Source organism: Pseudopodoces humilis, chromosome 24, assembly GCF_049639895.1.
Source record: "Pseudopodoces humilis isolate 2021_Gansu_Grassland_sample_001 chromosome 24, ASM4963989v1, whole genome shotgun sequence".
NCBI lineage: Eukaryota > Metazoa > Chordata > Aves > Passeriformes > Paridae > Pseudopodoces > Pseudopodoces humilis.
The window spans coordinates 2,516,797-2,535,796 of NC_142223.1; the positions used below are offsets into that span (position 1 = coordinate 2,516,797).

General features: G+C 46.8%; 3 protein-coding genes across 5 annotated transcripts; 1 reads left to right on the forward strand and 2 right to left on the reverse strand.

Moving 5' to 3' along the window:
* Window positions 1-1,269: 1,269 nt before the first annotated feature.
* On the reverse strand, window positions 1,270-8,000 carry LOC102108766 (F-box only protein 2). The gene is made up of 6 exons (XM_005528298.3): window positions 7,861-8,000; window positions 6,157-6,426; window positions 4,943-5,069; window positions 4,750-4,845; window positions 4,339-4,474; window positions 1,270-3,931 (listed from the first exon to the last, which is right to left on the reverse strand). Exons 2-6 carry the CDS (start codon window positions 6,398-6,400, stop codon window positions 3,797-3,799), a joined length of 738 nt encoding a protein of 245 aa, XP_005528355.1. The 5' UTR covers window positions 6,401-6,426; window positions 7,861-8,000; the 3' UTR covers window positions 1,270-3,796.
* LOC102108949 (F-box only protein 6) lies at window positions 6,213-11,610 on the forward strand. 3 transcript variants are annotated; one of them, XM_088066404.1, is made up of 7 exons: window positions 6,213-6,351; window positions 7,567-7,670; window positions 8,308-8,621; window positions 9,240-9,366; window positions 10,063-10,158; window positions 10,495-10,630; window positions 11,330-11,610. In XM_088066404.1, the coding sequence occupies exons 3-7, from the start codon at window positions 8,363-8,365 to the stop codon at window positions 11,474-11,476; spliced, it is 765 nt and encodes a 254-aa protein (XP_087922530.1). In that variant the 5' UTR covers window positions 6,213-6,351; window positions 7,567-7,670; window positions 8,308-8,362; the 3' UTR covers window positions 11,477-11,610. The 3 variants fall into 3 exon arrangements, with proteins under 3 accessions (XP_087922530.1, XP_087922531.1, XP_005528356.2); XM_088066405.1 differs by having other exon boundaries at window positions 6,214-6,351; window positions 7,564-7,670; XM_005528299.3 differs by lacking the exons at window positions 6,213-6,351; window positions 7,567-7,670 and adding an exon at window positions 8,089-8,162.
* Window positions 11,611-12,621: 1,011 nt separating this feature from the next.
* Window positions 12,622-18,960, reverse strand: MAD2L2 (mitotic arrest deficient 2 like 2). Its single transcript, XM_005528300.3, has 9 exons — window positions 18,913-18,960; window positions 16,759-16,810; window positions 16,421-16,539; window positions 15,819-15,890; window positions 14,891-14,991; window positions 14,681-14,775; window positions 14,501-14,574; window positions 13,409-13,501; window positions 12,622-13,101 (listed from the first exon to the last, which is right to left on the reverse strand). The coding sequence occupies exons 2-9, from the start codon at window positions 16,796-16,798 to the stop codon at window positions 13,060-13,062; spliced, it is 636 nt and encodes a 211-aa protein (XP_005528357.1). The 5' UTR covers window positions 16,799-16,810; window positions 18,913-18,960; the 3' UTR covers window positions 12,622-13,059.
* Between the last annotated feature and the right edge of the window lie 40 nt (window positions 18,961-19,000).

Consider the following 19,000-nt stretch of genomic DNA (forward strand, 5'->3'; position numbering starts at 1 on the left):
ATCAAGTTCCTAAACTGCCCTCCCTTTTACAACTGGCTAGAACAGCTGGGCTGCAAGCAACAGGGAATTCTCAGATAGATTACTTTTATTTCCTCCCCCAACTGTCCCATCCCCAATCTTGAGTTGCCTAGTGGGGGAGAAAACTCCTCAATCTGTCCACAACCCCCCAGGTGGGCAATAATAGATGCTTCATATAGAAAAATTCAATTTGACTTGACAGGAGATGTATGACAGTGCTTCCTTGCCAGGACCCCATATTGCTCTGTTCTGTTCCTCTGCAAGAGACTTGCTGTAGAAGTTAATATGAAAAAAAATCAACCAGCCAACCAAAAACCAAAACACACAAAAACCCCCAAAAACCAAACAAAAAATCCACCACAAAACCAAAACCAACACAAGAAAACCCAACCAAAACCAACAACAACAACAACAAAACCTAAAAATCCCAAGAGAGGGGGAAAAACCAAAAGAGAAAACAAACCAACAAACCACTTTTAACCATAATGGCATTTATATCCAAGATTAATTATAGTGGGCTTTGTAGAAAAGAAAATTACAGTGGTATCTTGTACAACTGGAGACACAAGGTATGAGCAGAACAGGGTTGTTGTGCTGTGCTAGGGCCTCTCTTGGTGCCTGGGAGTATTAAAACAGCTGGGGTAAGAGGGGTTCACGTGGTGTCTTGGCAAAGAGTGAAATGTTTGTGTCTTAAACTCTCCAGTTACATCATCCACCTGTTCCATCCCCCTGTGGGTGTTTGGAAAATTCTTCTGTGTTCAGTGTAGCTCAGCACTGCTGGGGTGCCTTGTGGGCATGATGTGCAAAGGAACACTAGCCCTTTCTGCAGCTCTTGTTGCCATGATCAAGACTGGGACAGGACCCTTTTGTGTGGTTTTGGCTCTTTGGGAATTTTTTTCTTTCTTCATCATGAATTTTTCAGCAAGACTCAATCTTTGTGTTTTAATGCTCAGATTTCTAAATACTCTGAGTCTGGGGGATGCAAATATCTGATCTAAATCACGTGGGCAGACCTTTTTGTGTCTTTTTTTGTGTCTTTTTGTGTCTTTTTCTGTCTTTTTCTGTCTTTTTCTGTCTGTACAGAACACATCTGCATTGGTCACTAGCGTTCCCAGAAGATACTGTGTAGTGCCACACAGCTGCTCACTGGTGCTGGCCAGCAGAAAGAAGTCACATTGAAGTGGTGGGTGACAGCAACCTGCAGTAGCTGGGAGATTTAATACATGTAAGGCCTTTTGTCACAGTTACACTTAGTTTCTGTAATCCTATGAAATTGCATCATCTCAATTTCCATGAGGTCTGTAAGGTGTGAGAAGCCATTATGTCTCTGAATTGACGTCGCCTTGGAACTGGGTGTACGTGTATGGTGCAGTGTATTCGGATTTTACAGTGTTTGATCAAAATTCAAAAGGCATTTGGAACAAAATATTTATGTGAGCAAGACTTTTTTTTTCCCCATGTACCCAGACACTCACTTGCTTTGGGAATCTAGTACTGACATGGCTGAATGTGAGGAGTAATTGCTCCCCTGAGGTCAGCAGTGGCTTTTGTGAGCAGCTCTGCGAGCAACGAGGCTGCAGGCACCGAGTGTCTGGGAAAACACCTCTTGGAGGGGAGTGGGAAGGTCAGGACAAGCTTTGCAGGTTGCCTGACAGCCCTGTGAACTTGTGGGGTGCAGGCATAAAGAGAGGGGAGAAAAGGCCTTGGGCAGCTGCATTCACTGTACCAGAGCTGCTGGGGAGGCTGTGTGTGTTTAGTGCTTCAGCCCACATAAACCCCAAGTGGGGACCATGGTCCCACCTCCTATGTACAAGGGCCACAATATCATATTAATCCTGAGGTTTATCCTGACTGTAAGATGGAGACTTAGGAGAGGTGCAGTTTAACAGTTGCACTGAGGTGTGAAATATTGATCCTCTCACTTTACTGATTCCTTAGGAACAAATGGAGGGATTGTTTCTTCTGTGGGGCAGGGAGCTGGCAGGGAGCTGAATATTAACTAACAGCTGCATTAAAGACTAAAGGTGGGTAAAACAGCCCTGCATGACAATGTGTGCAGGGGTAAGGAAAAGGAAAATAATTAAATTCTGAACTGATTCTGGTGCCTCCTGGGTCACAACTAAGCTTGAACTCACAGCAGAGCTAGTGACAAGTGACCTGGAGGGTGTGCAGCAGGGCTGGACTCTGTAGAATCCTTCCTGTACCTTCTCTGTGCCTTGAAAGAGTTCCCACTGTTTGAAATGCACTTCTGCTCGCTGTTACACTGCAGACCCATTGCACATCAAGTGCTTCCCAAAGGTCCAGGGTGCTGGGGAGCAGAGCATGAACCTCTTCCAGGGACACCCATGGCATTACACACGATAAACAACTCCTGCTTTCAGAGAGAACTGCCTGACATGCTCCACACAATCAGCACGGGGGACAAATACCCAGCACACGAGGAAATCCACACACAATCGTGTCACTTTATTATGTTTGCCTGGACTCTGGTGTGTGTGTGGCACCTGGCTGCAGCTGGGCAGGAAGCCTGAGGAAGTAGCAGGCACAGTGTCCAGGTGGGAAGCTCTTTCCCTTGGCTGCAGGCAGTAGCAGTCACTGCACATGAAGGGGGGCACTTAAATGGCAGCCCAGGATGGAAGACAGATGGATATAAAAATATAAATACACTCCCTAGGCAACACCAGCTCTGTTAGGAGATGCTCTTCTGAGTGGAATAACTAGCAGGGACAGTCTTGGTTCAGAAAAGCTTAGGGGTCTGTTCAGGATGGGGCTCACAGCCCTGAGTGATATCAAGAAGCACAAGTGGGAAATGAAGTGCTGTCCTGTCAGCAAGCACGAGGCAGACATGTTCTGCTTGCAGACAGTCAGTAGAGGTGGAAAAGCCAACAGCTTTCTGTGTCCTGCTAGCAGAGTCACACTGGATGACAGGAGGCTTGTTGCATGAAGCATGCAGAGGCCAGGAAGGGGTAAATGAGTTTGCTTTCATTTGTTCCTGGACCCTATCCCAAATTTTTTCTAACCCTTTCCCCTAAGTTGTTGTCATCTCTCTCCCTTAACAATTATTCTCAGATGCCATCTATCTGAGGGAGCTCACTGAAGCCCCAGGGTTGGACACCAGACAGGTTTCTCTTCCCAACACTTTCCTTGATAAATGCATGCTGGGAACAGTGTAAGAGAAAAGGATTCAGTATCTCTTGCTTTGCATTATCACTAAAAATTAAACTAATAGCATGGACAGCCAAGCTAGAGGCCCTCTGTGCTAAACAATGTTACCCATTTATACATGGGAGAAGCCAAGGTTCTTACTGCAGCTCATGGAAACAGCTGGGAACAGGCTCTGGGTTTCCCTGCTATGTTTTGATCTGTGGTTTTCTTTATTCTTTTCTTTCCACACTAGCTTTCAGAAAATAAACTTAAAGTATCCCTTCAAGTTAAAGGGTACCCAAGTCTAAAAGTGGGCAGGAGAGAGATCTGACTCAGGCTGGGTGCTGGGGACTAGAGACGTAAGAGAGGAGGTCTGCAGGATTTTTAGGTGATCTCCTGTCTGACAGAGAACATCAGTGCAAGGGCTGAGCCTGAGTCTTGTGGTGCATTCACAAATTCATTCACATTCTTTGCATAGTCCTCTTGAGGAAGGATGGGTGGTGGCTCCTGGCATCTTGCACGCATGTTCCTATGCAGAAAGGCCTTATAGCCAGAAGCAGCACCATGCAGAAACCATCCAAAGGCTAAGGGATGCCCTGAGGGAAGTCAGCATGCAGATCCTGGTTAGGCACAGCTATGGCTCCACTGTCACACTGCTGTTGGTGACACGGACACCGTACCAGCCCTTCCAGAACAGCGTGTCCTGGCCACCGTGCTCAAAGCGGACAAAACGGACCCCAGGCCCATAGCTGGAAAAGGTGTGGGAGATCTTTGGGAAAAGAGACAAAACAGTTGTTAGTAAGTGTCAAACCACCACAAACCTAGCATTGTTCAGTGCACAGAGCCTTCAGCCCCACTGGCCACAGTCAGACCCACCAGGCTGAGGAACAGTGGGGACATTTACAGTGGGAGAAGTTTTGATCACATTGTTCTGAGGCCACTTTATCACTCCATTGACAACTGTCTCAGGTGGACATCACCTTACACCTGCTAGTGGTGACTCAGCAAGTTTCCAAGTTTCCTGTAAAGCAGCCTCCCTTTTCCTTTTTCAGTCATAGGGTTATGGCTCCAGAGAACCCATGACAGAACCTTCTACTCCCCTTTGAGAATTTTTCTGCTTAAAAATATTCCTAATTCACGTAAGTTAAGTATCACCTGCTGAGCCCATTAACTCACCTCACTCCAGCTGCCATCATTTTCCTGTGGGATGGTGACAGTCTCACTTTTGTACTCAGCCAGCACATCCTCATTCTCAGAGAGCAGCTTCACACACAGCTCATAGAGGCAGCCAGCATCCCTGCGTCCTGCATACCTACAAGGACATCCAAGCTGTTGGCATTACCTGTAAGAGCTCTGCCAAGGCTCCACCACACTCACCAAGTTACTGTGGCCTTGGTTTGAGATGGAAATCTGCCATGGTTCTCAGTCCAGCCCACCACCTCCCCTCATTCACCACAGGAACCTGGGCTCTGGAGTTCATGTGCTCCAACAGTTTAAAGCCCAATATATATGAGGTCTATATCCTCCCTACTCTTCCTTTCCTTTCTTAACCCTCTGCCTGTCCTCAGAGCCTTCCTTAATACTTACCAGTCTCTTACCATGATTTTAGGCTGGGTTGTGTCCATCAGCTCTTCCCAGTAACCCTCAGCCCTCAGGTCAATGACCTGAGCCTTTCGACACCACCTGAAACACAAGGTGTTAATTGGTATCACAGTCTCTCCTGCGACTGGGGGAACCAAAAATGCCCCCATTCCTGAATAAGAGAAGAAAGCAGCCTTACTCATAAGATGTAACAAAGTATTTATGGACTTCTTCACTAGGAAATTCTTTTCCAAAGTCCCCTGGGAGCTCTTCAATTTTCCAGCCATCACCTCCATTCTCTACCTCTCCCCAGTGCTCCAAGTCTTCTGCAAATGGCAGAAAAGAGACTTGGATGAGTCCTGTGGGTATGGGGAACCTGACCATGTCCCACTGGAACCTTCCTCTGGCTTGTGAAAGTTTGATATTGGACACAGCGCTGATTTTGCATGTAGACTATGGATATGTTTCTTAAGCAGAGGTCAGGTAAAAACCTTTAGTCTGACTGAGCCTAATCACACCAAACTTTAACATTTCCAGCAAAGTGGCTGTGTACAAGTGTTTAAGAATGTATTCCAGGAAAATAATTTAGGTATTCTGCACAGTGTTTCAGCATTTTTAGTGTCACAGCACACAAAGACTCTGGGGACAGATGCTGATTGCTTTATTTCTAAGTTTTCTAAAGCAAAAGTGGTATTTCCTGAAGCAATAAGACCTTAAACATCAGGATTTTTGACAGGGAAACCTGGATGTTGGAAAAGCTTGCAGAAGGTCATCTGTAAACAAAATGGGGAAGCTGTGTTGATACTGCTTTGGTTTACAATGTGTGAAATTATTGCTGCTTGGGTTGTGAGGCTTGGTTCCTGCTGCTTATTGCTGAGCAGCTCGTAGCTCTGGAAAGTGAAGTTCACAGATTCAGAATAATGGCACAGGGGGTGTGTGCCCAGTCTCTAACATGGGCTGAGGTGAGGAGGGTAAAAACACAACTGGCCTGAGCTGCTCCCAGGAAAGAAGCCTGAAGGGCTCTGTGAGCTGAGGGCAGACTTGGCCCTGAGCTGGGAAAGGCTCATCTCTCCTGTCATGGCTTGGCAAGAAGCAATACAGAAACAAATGCCACGACCATTACTGTGTTGGATGGTTTCTGCACAGGACATCTTTGTGTCTCAAACATGATTTAGATCCCTGCAGAGGTTTTATAAAGTTATTGTCATGTAAAGCCCTTTGCAAAGGCTGATTATCAAAGGCCTTTGTACTCATTATATGAATTGGCTACACAGATTTAGTGACTTGACTCTTGAGCAGGGAGAAAATTCTGCAACCTGACAGCAACCAAGATCTATTCTCAGACTAGAGATTGCAATTCTCAGTGACTCGTCATCTCTTAGACACCTTGAAGCTTGTTGTGATGTCTCTCACCTTCACCACATGGGTTCTTGATGAGATTCTTCCTTTTCTTACTCAGGAAGTAGAAGTTTTGCCAGTTCTCTGCATCTGACTCATCTCTGGTGATGCCTTCCTGCTGACACTTCAGGATCCAAAGTGCAGCTCCATCAACCAGGTTTTTCCACTGGCAGCAGACCAGGCGGCACACCAGCACCAGATCCACCGCAGGTATGGAAGCCAGGATTCGGATCAGGACTGCTTCAGGGAGGGACTCCATCCCTGGGGCAGGCTGGGCAAAGCTGTCTGGGAAAGATGGAAAGGAGTGGTGAGGGTTTCCCACCCTCAGCAATGTCAGATACTGATACAGTAGAAAAAAGGGAAAAGAAATGTGTTATGTGAAGGCATGATTTTGCTTCCTAGCCTCAAGGCCTCCTGTTCATTAATAACTCAATATCCTAAAGCAGATTACTATTTTTATATTCTAAGTAAAAGCCCTGAATTAAATCTGCCCACAAAATGTATGTATTTGACAACTTCAACTGTGGGCAGTTTGTTCATTTTCCAGGCTGGAACCAGTCCTTCCAGAATGTCTGCTGCTGTAAAAATCAGCTTCTTAATAATGATTTCCTCTGCAGAGGGAGGCACATGGGTGCTTTTTCTGCCTTTAAGAACAACCCTGATAACAAATTCTGCAAAGCACTACTCAAATATCAGCGTTAAGCATCATGCCAGCCACCTTTGCAGTGGTTCATTCTGTATCTGACAGGCTTCCCTCAGAGTGCTGGCATTTAATCACCTTAATCAGGAGCCTGTATAAAGTAAAGGTCTGAGCATAACTGAAAATAACTCAGATGATGCTCTCCAATATTCTATTGTCTGTGGCCTCCTAACTGGAGGAATTAAGCCAGAAGTGTTTACTTCAACTTCATGTGCTATTTCTGAACCCCGAGCAGCTCTCTGCTGCCCTGAGTTCCAGGTCCGGGTGCTGCAGGATAATGGAAAGATGAGTGTGCAAATTCAGAGCCCATGTCATCCGTAAGGGTTGCACTGTGACATTGCTTTTATGTCAGCTGAGTCCTGGTGCTGGAAAGCTGCTGAGATTGCAGCAAACCACATGGATGCAGCCAAAATCCTCAGGAATGACTCATTAAGCCTGGGAGAGCACTAAGAACACAGGTGAAATACCCTGGCATGCAACTTAACAAAATACAGCAGCGCCAAACCTGGCAAGGAAGGGAAGAAATAGGGAGTCACTGCTGTAACAGCATCCTAAATCTAGACGTTCAGATGTGTCCTCTATCTGCATTGCACCCAGCAGGGGCAAACTGTGATTTAAAATTCCCTGGCTTTTATGGAGACAGAATTAGTGATTTCCCCTTCTCCCCACACTTCCAACCCTCAACCACAGTCCCGAAGGCTAAAATGCAGTTTTTTTAAAAGCAGGCTGGAGGGACCATGCTGTCTTAATCTCGTACAGTAACTTCAGAAGGCTGTCCTGCTCCCTGCCTGGATGGAGCACCAGGCTTCCTCCCGCACTCGGGACAGAGGTACCTTTCCCTTCCCACTCCAGTTATTTTATCCAAGCTGTGAAGGGCTTTGCATCACGGACATGCTCCCGGGTGGCACCCACCCCTTGACGCGCTCGGGACACACGCGTGTCCCTCCTCTCTCCCCGGCTGCCCAGGAGACACCCCAGAAAACCCGCAGGGACTCAGGGGGAGCACCGAGCGCTCTTACCTGGGCGGCGCTGTCCGATCAGGATCCGTGGGCCTGGGGAGAGCGGCTCGGGCTCTGGAGATAAAAAGGAACTCGGGCTCTGGTGATAAAAAAGACCCCGGCTCCGGTGTTAAAAAGGACCGGGACCCCGCCCCGCCCCGCCCCGCCCCGCCCCGCCCCGCCCCGCCCCGCCCCGCCCCGCCCCGCCCCGCCCCGCCCCGCCCCGCCCCGCCCCGCCCCGCCCCGCCCCGCCCCGCCCCGCCCCGCGGAAAGGCCGCAGCCCCGCACATCCGTGTCCGGGAGGCGCAGATGGGCGGAGCCAGGTGGGGCCGGGGTCGGGACCGGGACCGGGACAGGGACAGTGACACTGACACGGGGCATGGGGCACGGCGGGCAGCGGGCCTGGGGCCGGGCGGGCTGTCCGAAGGTCTGTCCGTAACGTGGCGAAACTGCCTTTGCTTCCGGCAGCTCGGCCCGTGGCGCCGCGGATTTCCCATCGCGCTCCTGCGGCCCGCGGTCTGCCATGACAACCATCGGCGACCTCCCCGAGGACGTGCTGGTGGAGCTGCTGTCGCTGCTGCCCGCCCGGGACCTGCTCCGCACCTGCCGGCTGGTGTGCACGCAGTGGCGGTACGTGGTGGACCTCACCACCCTGTGGAAGCGCAAGTGCCAGCGCGATGGGTTTTATCGTCAGAGCTTGGACAGAAGCGTCTCGGACTGGAGGATCTTCTATATGCTCTGCCACTTGAAGAGAAACTTAATCAAAAACCCTTCTGCTGAAGGTTTGTTTCGTTATTTATAGTAAAGGACTGAGAGTTTCCGAGCAGTCAGAATGAGTCAGTGTTCTGCGTGCCTCAGCTGCTGGTGCTGTGGGACTGTCCAGGGTGTGTAGCTCTGCTAGGTCAGATTCACAGCTCAGCTCCTGCAATAAAACTGCAGTAGGTAGATAGGTATGTATTTACCAATGCTTTGTGGTTTTAGCCAAAAAAATCTGGAGTCATAAGGCTCCAATATAGCAGGCAGTGACAATTAATTTGCACTGCAAGTACAATGTGGTAGTGAAACGATCAGGTATTGGGATTAAACATTTGGGCAGCTGGAGAACTTTTGTTACCAAAGACTTGATTAATATGACTACATTAATCCTACTTTATTGCTGCTGATGATTTTCTGATGAGGTCAGAAATCTGCTACCTCCTGTCCTAGATGCTGACAGCCACATTAAAGGTAATGGCAGCATAATGACAGGAGTCACTTACAGCTGTAGGAAAAATACAGTGGATCTGAAAACACCAAGCAGCTTCCTAGAATTCTCCTGTTGCTGATTCTAATGAAAGCTGAGATCCTGCTGGTAGCTTAAGTGAGGTCCTAACCCTCACCTTGGACACCTGTGTTTTTAGAGGACTTCCAGCACTGGACACTTGATAATAACGAAGGAGACAAGTGGAAAATTGAGGATCTGCCTGGAGCTCACGGAAATGATATGCCAGACCCCACAGTACACAAATACTTTGTCACTTCATATGGGTAAGAACTGGATTCCAGTAACCTGGAACTGGAAACTGCTTCCTCCCATCTGTCAGAAAAGGCACCATGGTTAGAAGGCTGCTGGTGGGTCTAAACCTTAGATCACCTGTGGGAAAAGGAAGGAGCTTCATTAACCCTTTATGCCAGTTAATCTAAAGAGATGGGTACTGCTGAGAGAATTGATCACAGCAGGTGCTAAATATCTCTGCCTACCAGCAACTTCCTGTAATTTTTGTATTTAGGATAATCTACATGGGATCCCTGCTTCTCCTCTCCCAAAGGTGGTAGGGAAAGGTTAAGGATCTGGGAAACTTAATCGATTAACTTACATGACAAGGTCAAAGCTCTGTAACCTACAGGAGTGGTAGGTGTGTCACACTAAGACTTGTAATAAAAGCTGTCATCAGAGGAGGATCAACAGCTTTTACAAGCACTAGGCACTGGTTTCCTGTTACCAGTACATGAGTACAGAGACTCCCCTTAATCCAGCTTGTAGGTAACTATTATTTTTATCTTGGGGTGAAGCTAATTCAGTTAATTTTTTTGTCAGGTTCTTGCTAAGGATAAGGATATGGATAAGTCAGGGTTTAGCTTTGTGGGCCTTCAGGATCTGGGTGGGTATTAAAGCTGTCAGGGAAAGGACAGCAAGAGAGAAGAGATGTGTTCTGTGGAACTGTATTTCTATGTCTGTTTCAGGCCATGCTTCAAGTCTCAACTCATTACCCTGAAGAAAGAAGGCTATTGGAATCAGCTGATGGATGAGAAACGGCCTGAAATTACAGTCAAGGACTGGTGAGTGGAACCACTGAAAATAAGAATTACTGGCATTGGTCTAGAGGTAAGCTAGGCTTCTGGAACTTTTCATGCTAAAAATTCAGTTCTTTATTCTTTGAGAGGTGTAGTTCTTGAGTAAAGAATAAACTAAATCTAAACTTACTCAGTGGACTACAAGGTGGCAATCCTGTGAAAGGTAGGAGAGCTGTAAGTTCTATAACTTCTCTATAGCTGTGGGGATGACATTCCTTTTCCTCTGCAGACAGGGATCCCCTTGAAGACTGCTTTTGAAAAATAAAGAGAACTGAATGCTGTATACACAGCCCTGCTCCTTGATTCCTCCTGCCTCTCCAGGTACGCTGCCAGGTTTGACTGCGGGTGCCGCTACGAGCTCACCGTGAGGCTGCTCTCCGAAGATTACATCGTCCTGGAGGAATTCCACCCTGAGCCAGTGGTCATTGAGCAGTGGAGTGATGCCAAGTGGAGAGAGGTGAGCAGCAGCCCTGGAGGCAGGAGCTTTACAGCAGTGTTGTGACATTTGTGTGTTGCAAGTCTTACTTGGCCAAAAGTGCCAGTGGACTTTCTCTGCTCTTCAGCCTCCTCTACTCCATGGAGAAGGTGAGTCAGTCCTTGCTGTTGATGATGCTGAAGAAGCAGTTGTGTCCTCAATGAGACAGGTGCTATTTTTAGGTGCCCAGCATTTTCTAGAGTATCCTGTGGGCTTCTGTGTTGTTTTAGTGCAGTCTTTTTAATTATTTCTTGGTTTTATGTAATATTATATCTAAATAATTAAATAACAAGAGCAGATTTTAGGGATTTTTTTGGATCAAAAATCTGTTTTAAAACTACTGCATGGATAGCCAAGTATTGAAGACTTAACTTTTCTTAAACTGTTAGAGGTGTTTAACTGGTTTGATTTACTGTACATTCTGCATTAGATATTACGTATACATGCACTTAAGAATCAAGGTTAATGTTAGTTTAACTCAGGATTTTGGGAGGAGAAAGGCTTCTTTCCCCTCCCCATCCCCCAAAAAAGGAAGAAAGGGCAGGTATGGTGCACTTTCCATGAAAGATACCTGAGCTCAGGAAGAGCTCATTCTAAGACTCACACACTGTAGTTTTCTGAGCTTGTAGGTGAGCGCTGGTTTATTTACGCAAATTCAGAGGAATTCTCTTCTGTCTCCAGATTTCTCACACCTTCCAGAATTACCCAGAAGGAGTTCGTTACATCTGGTTTCAGCACGGAGGCCAGGACACCCAGTTCTGGGCAGGATGGTACGGGATCCGAGTGACAAACAGCAGCATCACCATTGGGCCCCAGACATCGTTATGAAGCACAGTGGAAGGGTTTGCTTTTACCTCAGGACTGTAACCAGCTGGCCTCAGGTGCACTATTTGCCTGTACTCTCTGGGTGTGTCCTAGCTTTGTCTTGCAGCTCTTGTTCACAGCAGAACTTCTGCAGGCCCAGCCCTTTGGAAGGGCTTCTGTCTTCATCTCCATTCTCATCTACCATGGATGCTACTCCAGTTACTGGTGCCCTTCCAGAGAAAAACTGGGACAATTAAATATGAGATCTATCTTTTCTAGTTAATACATTCTTATGCTAACACACTGAGTCTTAAAGATACTTTCTTGTTTATGGAACTTAAGAAAGATAAGGCTAAAATGTTTAATTTCAGATTACCAATGGTATCTACAAGGACTCTGCCACAGATTGCTTTGTATGATATTTTCTTTCCTGTTTCAGTTTTAAGATTCAGTTAAGATTTATGATCTGCATCAGACACTTCCTAGCACAGGAAACTGTCACCCCTTGTTCCTAAGTGCTGTGTCACTGGTAGTGAATTCCTTGCCCTTTCTGCAAGTGTGTGATCAAAATGGTATCTGCCTTCCTATCCAAAACAGTCCCTTGGTGTTTGAATAAACAGGGAGAGAAAGAGGAGGTAGGGAGTCCCTTCAGGCAGCTGCCTAACAACACAAGCACCTTTTGATTGTGCTGGGCTTTTCCCACATCACCACTGGTTTGTACTGAGCAGTGTAACCCAATATAAAATGTTTAAGCAGTGTCCAGCCTTGATCTAGGAGGAAGCAGGAGGTACTGGACAGGCTAGTGTACCAAATTCTCTGACAAACAAGCTCAGCTCACTGTGAACAGTGTCTGCCACCCTTATATACTCAGAATTAATGCTAAGGCCGTGTTCCATCTCCTCTGACAGGCGTAGGATTAACAGTGCTTTCCTTACCTATTCTCTGTTAGGAGTAGGATACTTGGCAGATGTCCTTGCTGGGCAGACAAATTCCACATTGCTAATGCCACCTCTGAGTGAAAGGGGAGAGACCAAGGTTGTACAGCCTTTCAGAGGAATTGACAGAGTCCACATATGGGCCAGAAAAGTGGTGGAAGCTCCACAGAAAATAAAAATAATTCCTCAGCGAAGAAGGGAGCCTGGTTTTGACAGAACTCAGCCCAGTTCAACTGGGGTAAAACTTAATATTTATTGAAGACTACTTGGGATAGTCACAGTGGACAGACACTACATAAGGCCTCACTCCCCCTTAGCACAAATGTTGCTCTCATGGATTGTGTGACAGCTCCTTGCTGTCTGTCACTGCCTGTGTGCAATGGAGCCACCCTTTTCAGGTGAGAACTGGGCTGGTAATAAAGCACTGACTCCCCAGGGATGCACTGTATCAACTCCTGTACTCTCACACAAGTCAACATGGGAACAGGCTCTGGCTCCCCATCCCAAGTCAGTTCTTTATACAGTGGTAAGAGCACTTAAAACAAAGAGGCAGCAGCTGCTCTACATTCACCCAGAAGGCCAGCTGAAGAGATGGTTATCAAGATACAGTTTGTGACAGATCTTACTCCACTGGAAGATCAGATGAAGCTTGAAGGCAAGGAAGATTTAAAATCAGGTGCCTTTGTGAGCTCGCTCTTCTACGTACAGCTGCATCTAGAGGGAGAAAAAGCGACAGTCCAGTGTTGGTATACAGGTAGGTGAATTGAACAAAAAAAAAAAGGCCTGCAACAGGCTGAATAGGTGTTGCTTATACCTTCCCCCATAATCAGGTTTCCTATGTTACTATAAGGAGTCTTGCCCTGCTTTGATTACTGGCACAGACATCTGTAAGACTAAGCTACTGCTTACCAGTATTTTTTAAAGTTGTAACATCACAGAAAACTGCAGAGTTGGTGTCAGAGCATTCAAAGTTCAGAACTACAGCAGGTTCAGCACCTCTTGGTCAGCATGCTCTGCTCACCTTTAAGATGTCAGATGTCATGGTTTTCAGGGGAATAAGCCGGGGGTCGTGCATATGTACATCTTGCTCATCAGCGAGGATCCAAGGGAAGTCCTGGGGGCAGGAACACAAGGTGTTACTGGCAGAACCCAGCAGTGCTGTGAGCTCCTCCTCAGCACTTGCTTTGTGTTAGAAGAGAGACAGACTGGCTGAGGGAACAGGTAATTCAAACCTCCAACTACAACAAAACACTTACACGCTTGTTCCTCATGCTCAACATAATTATTTTCAGTTACAGCATCAAACTGTGAGGTCAACCCACTTCACTTACTGCAGAGGTGACATCTCACTTCTTTAAAGTGAGATGAGTAAGATACACTCTCAGCTGTCCTGAGCTACCATGCCCAGTTCAGTACACCAGGATTTAACTGCAACTCCAGAATTCTTAGGGCATGGGTTTCCATCCTGCCTTGGAAGTCTAAAGGTGGTTCTACTACACCACAAGTTTCCATTTCTAAGCAGTGCAGAACAGACTTTCATTTTGAAACAATTTTATACTTGGCTAGCTTTATTTCTTGTGCCTTAGGACACCTAAAATAACGTGACTCAGGAAAGGAGTTCCTTGTATCTAAGCAAAGATTCTTTAAAAATAGTCTTCCTTTATAAAGTGTTCTGCACAGTTTCCTGCAAGATAAAATGTATTTGTGCCCCCAAACCTACTCCTTACTTGAATCTTTGTCTTTCCTGTTCTTTACACAAAATCAGCTACCACACAGTGGATGGTGGGTAAGGGTTTTTTTGCTTGATTAAATTCAAGTACCTATTCTACATGCCTGAGTATTTCTAAGTGTTTCTAAGCAAGCACTGGGCAGTGAGTATTGTTACAATCTATTTCAAGACTTGAAGTTGTCTGAAGTTGTGGCTGTGTGTGGCAAATGTGTTCAGCTCACCAGCACATTTCACCACGTTTCAAGTACAGTTATGTTGTCATGTGACACCAACCTATGTTCAAAATACCTCTCTGCCTTAACCTTAGAGATGCCAAAACTGCACTGCCCAGTCTTTGCTCTGCAGCTTTTTACACACAATCAGGTGTCCAAGGATATCACTCACCTTTATCACCTGGATCTTTTCCATGTTGCGTGTGGCAGCCTCCCGTGTGTGAACCAGAACTGTGAAGGTGCAACCTAAGAGAAGTATCAGGTTCCAGCTCAGGGGACAGCTCCCAGAGGATTGGCCAAGCCAAGGAATGCCAAGCATTAGGCTGCTGGGATCCAAGTGACATTTATTTACCTGGGGGGTTGTTGTCCAGCACAGCATCACAAACGCTGATTTTCAGGATGAAGGCACGCAGTAGCTGCTCCACGTGGGACAGCAGGGACTCGGAACTGTGGAGGAGACAGCAGTTGTTACTGGCATGCAGCAGAGGCCTAAAGTTTCTCCCAGAATATCTCCCAGGACTGGATGTTGGGTGCCATGGGCAAGCAGGAGTGGAAACCTCACCTAATGGAAAGAAGAGGTGGCTGGGTGATCTCAAAGACAAATCTCTCCACAGGGTGGTGCTCTTTATCCAGGATTACAACCACAACTTTCTCCACATCGTTCTGCAGGAACCAAGACAAAAATATCTTCCTTAATACGAGCTGTCTGCTGCCCACAGTGTGCTTCATGTACTTTGATGCAGTGGAGTACACTCAGTTGCTGGGGCCAAGAGAACAAACCTTTATCCAAAACCCGAGTCCAGATTATTCTTAGCAATCAGAAAAAATGCCTTTGCAAAGCCATTTCTTGCTGGGTGGCTAAGGCCATCTCTGGGGGAGATGAAGTGTGCTAAATTCCTCTAGATCCTATTTTGGAACAAGGGAGGAAATGCACAGCCATCTCACTGCATCACTCTGGACACAAATGAAGTTAAGATACATTCAGACCATTGCCTAAACAGAACAGCTTTATACAACCACAATTTAAAACAGACTTAATTCCATTTTCTACATGTGCATTCAAATTGTCTATAAAGAGCAAGGCATACAAAGCCTGCCAGCAGCCTCCTGGAATGTTTCATTGGTCACATCCTTCTCTCAAAAAACCTGGAGTCCAGACCTACCTTTGCTTGCTGGTTCACAGCAAAGCATTCAAACTGTTCTGCCACAACAGGTGCTTAAATTGGGATGGATTGTAAAGCAGAATGGTAGAATGATGTAAATATACAGACATGTCCTTGTGTGGTATATGAGACAAGCAAGGCAGGGTTTTAACTGCCAGGAACAGTTACGATTTTAGGTTTTATTTTTGTTAGGAACTTTTATCAGCTACTATATTGTATATGGTAAATTTGTAAACAAATGTTGCAGTTAAGGTAATATTTATGTTCTCTTACTTTCTATCAAATCCACTTGCAGTACTTTAGCCCAGGTCCCTGGTCTGAGCTCACCTTCTCCAGCAGTGGCTTTACACAGTGCAGCGTGTCCTGGATGTACTGGTTCAGCTCTGGGTGGCAGGACATCTGTAGCAAACACAGGGAAGAGTCAGAGCTGTGTTTGATTTGAGCCAGGACAATATTAAAAGGGAAGATTTAAACAGAAGCACCAGTGTGTACAAGGCATTCAAGTCATGCTTCAAATAGTGCTGGAAAATGCTGAGTTGCCCATTCAAACTAGCAATTCTTTCAGGGAAGGGTTAATCAGCTGAAGCAGATCATGGCATCCACACAATTGTTGTATATCTGGAATGTATACCCACAACAGCATATTTGGAATAGCATATTCCAACCATTTCTACTTCCTAGGAAACATGCTGTTACCTCACTGCAGAGCTGGGAAGCCTTCTACTACTGCTGTCCATGACCTGCTTGTTCCATGAGCACTTGCTGTATCCTCAGCTACAGGGCTGTTCTCTCTTACGAGAGGAACTAAGCTCTCCTCAAAAATCAGGCTGTACATTAAACAATGACTTCCAGAGTGTAAGTTTGTTCTGGTGAGTGTTGGCTGTTTTGCTTGTCCATGTGGTTGTCAGCTTCCAGGAAAAATCTCCTACCTGGACAGGTACATTGTATTTCTTCCTCTTCTGGAAGATCCCAATAGGGTAAACTTCTCTGACGTACAAGATGAGGTGAACAGCCACTTCCAGGAATTCTGAAAGAACATCTGCAACAACTGAAAAACAGAAGTAAAGGATGCTGGAATAGGGTGTGGGAAAGTAGAGCAATACCATAGGCTCAGGGGAACTTTTTTTACAAGTATTTTTTTCTGCATAAATTCCACCTGCCTCCTCTTAGCTGCAGAAAGTTTAGAGCAACCTACGGCAACACTCCCCCAAGCTCAGTGCCCAAGAGCCTCACAAGGACACCAGCTGCCCTCAGTACAGCACCTTACCTTGCCCAAAGTTAAGGTCCTGCCGTGTGAGAGTGGTCATCTTCCCCAGGCCCTGGAAGTAACCACAAAAGGAATGGTTATCCTCTGGCTCCTGTATTATTCATCTAGTGATTTCATGGAGCTGTATACCAGGAGACCTGTGAACCCACAGTGAGAGGTGTGAGCACCCCCCATAAGCACAACATGTCCTCAGGAATTACCAGCAGTGCACAAAACTCAGGATGAGAGATCATTCATAATTTAATTCCAGGGGTTTTCAGTCTCTCTCCCTTTCTGGGATACAGGAAAGTTCAGACAAATACTTTCTAGTAACACAAGAAACACTGTTTTTCTAAAGCTTCACAGTACTTGCCTTTTCTAAGCCCTATCTCCTACTATAACACAAGAACTTCTCAGGGTTTTGGGTTTATTCTAACACCACCATGAAGCATTGCTTCTCCAAGCTTGGATCCTCCACTGACACACTATCACACAGGCTCTCATCTGCTGCCACTGCCAACAGCTTCTGAGTTTCTCTTTGCAGTCCTAAGGAACCCAAACCCTGTAGAGCTGCATAATTAAGTCAACTTTGTCACACAGGATTATGGAATACCTCAGGTTGGAAGGCACCCATAAGGATCACAGAGTACAACTCCCTGCTCCTCACCACCTAAAGGACCACCTAAATTAAACTATGTGACCTAGAGCATCATTCAGCTGCTCCTTGAACTCTGTAGGGCCTACATCCCTGGGGAGCCTGAAACTTGTGAGCTACAAAGGGCAACACATTATGGTGACAAATTCAGTTTCACATGCCAACAATCAAACAGCAGATGCTGGAGTTCAGCTTCCTAGCAGCTTTCCCTGCATAGCAGACTCCATGCCTTACACAATTTAAGCCACAGTGTACATAATTATCTATTAAAAACTTTAATTTGTTTCATTATTTTATCCACACTCTCTGCATGCAAGCAAATTCTAACCACTAACAGCAGCACCGTTCATGAACTGTAGAGGTCTTTAAATGCCTGTGGAGCACCCTGGCTCCACCAGTAACTCGGGTATCCTACAAAGACTTTTGACAAACCACAAATGTTCCAATCAGCTCTTTAGACACTGATTTTCAAGCTGTTCCAGCTGCAACAAAACATGTTTTTCAGACCTACGAAGAATTTGTTCAACCTGCACAAAACAGGGGCTACTCTCATCCCCAGTTTTTAAAAAACAGAGTTAAACCACTGTATACAAGGACTTCCTGGAATATTAGTGATCTGCTACACTAAATAAAATTAAGATAGTTAAGCATCTCTCAAGCTCTCCAGCCACAGTGTCTCAAACTAGTACAAAAAGTAATAATACAAATTAATACTAGTATTAGTATTAATGCTAGTATTAATTTGTACATATATATGTACAATACAAATACTCATGCTAGTACAAAAAAATCTAGAGTATCATAAACAATCTGTGTTTCTAGGTTTAGGTTCACATCCTCACTTAAACTTCATCCCTTCTTAAAGAGAGGCTCAAGCAACCCAAGGGATCCACCCTTCCACACAGTCACAAAGTAGGAACTAGGCACTGAACGCTCAAGGACTGTGCAGGCTGGAAGATCATGGAATCACACAATAGTTTGGGTTGGAAGGGACCTTAAAGCTCATCGTATTACAACACCCTGCCAGAAGCAGGGCCACCTTCCACTATCCCAGGCTGGCACAAACTCCATCCAACCTGGCCTCGGACATTTCCAGGGATGGGGCATACCATGTGCTATAACCCAGCATCCTTCCCGTGCCTGTCACTAGAGCACTAGCCCAGAACAGCCGGCACAGGCCACCGCAGCAGCCCCGACGTGCCCTGCCCGTGCTCACCGCCGCTCCCCCGCCCACTCCGGTGTCTCAACAGAAGGGAGGGTGGACGGGGACAGCTCCCTCGAGCGTCCCGGTCCCACTGGACGCGCGGCACCGCCTTCCCTCAGCATTCCCGAGCCCGGGGACCGCCCGCTCGCCGCTGCTCCCTCCCGAAACGGGGCTCCTCGCACGGCCCGCCTCCCCACTGCCGCCCAGCGCACCCGCCGGCCGGCCCTGTGTTTCCCCCTGTTCCCCCAGTGCTCCTCCCCGTCCCCGTGTCCCCTCCCGGTGTCGCTTCTCGCCCCGGCGCCCCCCCGCTCCCTACCGGGCCCGCCGCCCCTCACGCCCGCCCAGCGCGGGGGCGGTGGCGGCGCGCGCGGGTGACGTCAGGGCGGGGCCGGCAGCGCCCCCCG

Coding starts and splice junctions, on each gene's coding strand:
- MAD2L2 (XM_005528300.3), bottom strand. CDS start 16,798: ATGACCACTCTCACACGGCAGGACCTTAACTTTGGGCAAG. Junction 15,891..16,420: donor AATACAATGTACCTGTCCAG/GTAGGAGATTTT, acceptor TGTTTGCTACAG/ATGTCCTGCCACCCAGAGCT. Junction 13,102..13,408: donor TGACATCTGACATCTTAAAG/GTGAGCAGAGCA, acceptor TTCTCCCTCTAG/ATGCAGCTGTACGTAGAAGA.
- LOC102108949 (XM_005528299.3), top strand. Junction 8,622..9,239: donor CAAAAACCCTTCTGCTGAAG/GTTTGTTTCGTT, acceptor CTGTGTTTTTAG/AGGACTTCCAGCACTGGACA. Junction 10,159..10,494: donor GAAATTACAGTCAAGGACTG/GTGAGTGGAACC, acceptor CTGCCTCTCCAG/GTACGCTGCCAGGTTTGACT.
- LOC102108766 (XM_005528298.3), bottom strand. CDS start 6,400: ATGGAGTCCCTCCCTGAAGCAGTCCTGATCCGAATCCTGGCTTCCATA. Junction 4,475..4,749: donor AAAATCATGGTAAGAGACTG/GTAAGTATTAAG, acceptor ATGTCCTTGTAG/GTATGCAGGACGCAGGGATG. Junction 3,932..4,338: donor ATGATGGCAGCTGGAGTGAG/GTGAGTTAATGG, acceptor CTTTTCCCAAAG/ATCTCCCACACCTTTTCCAG.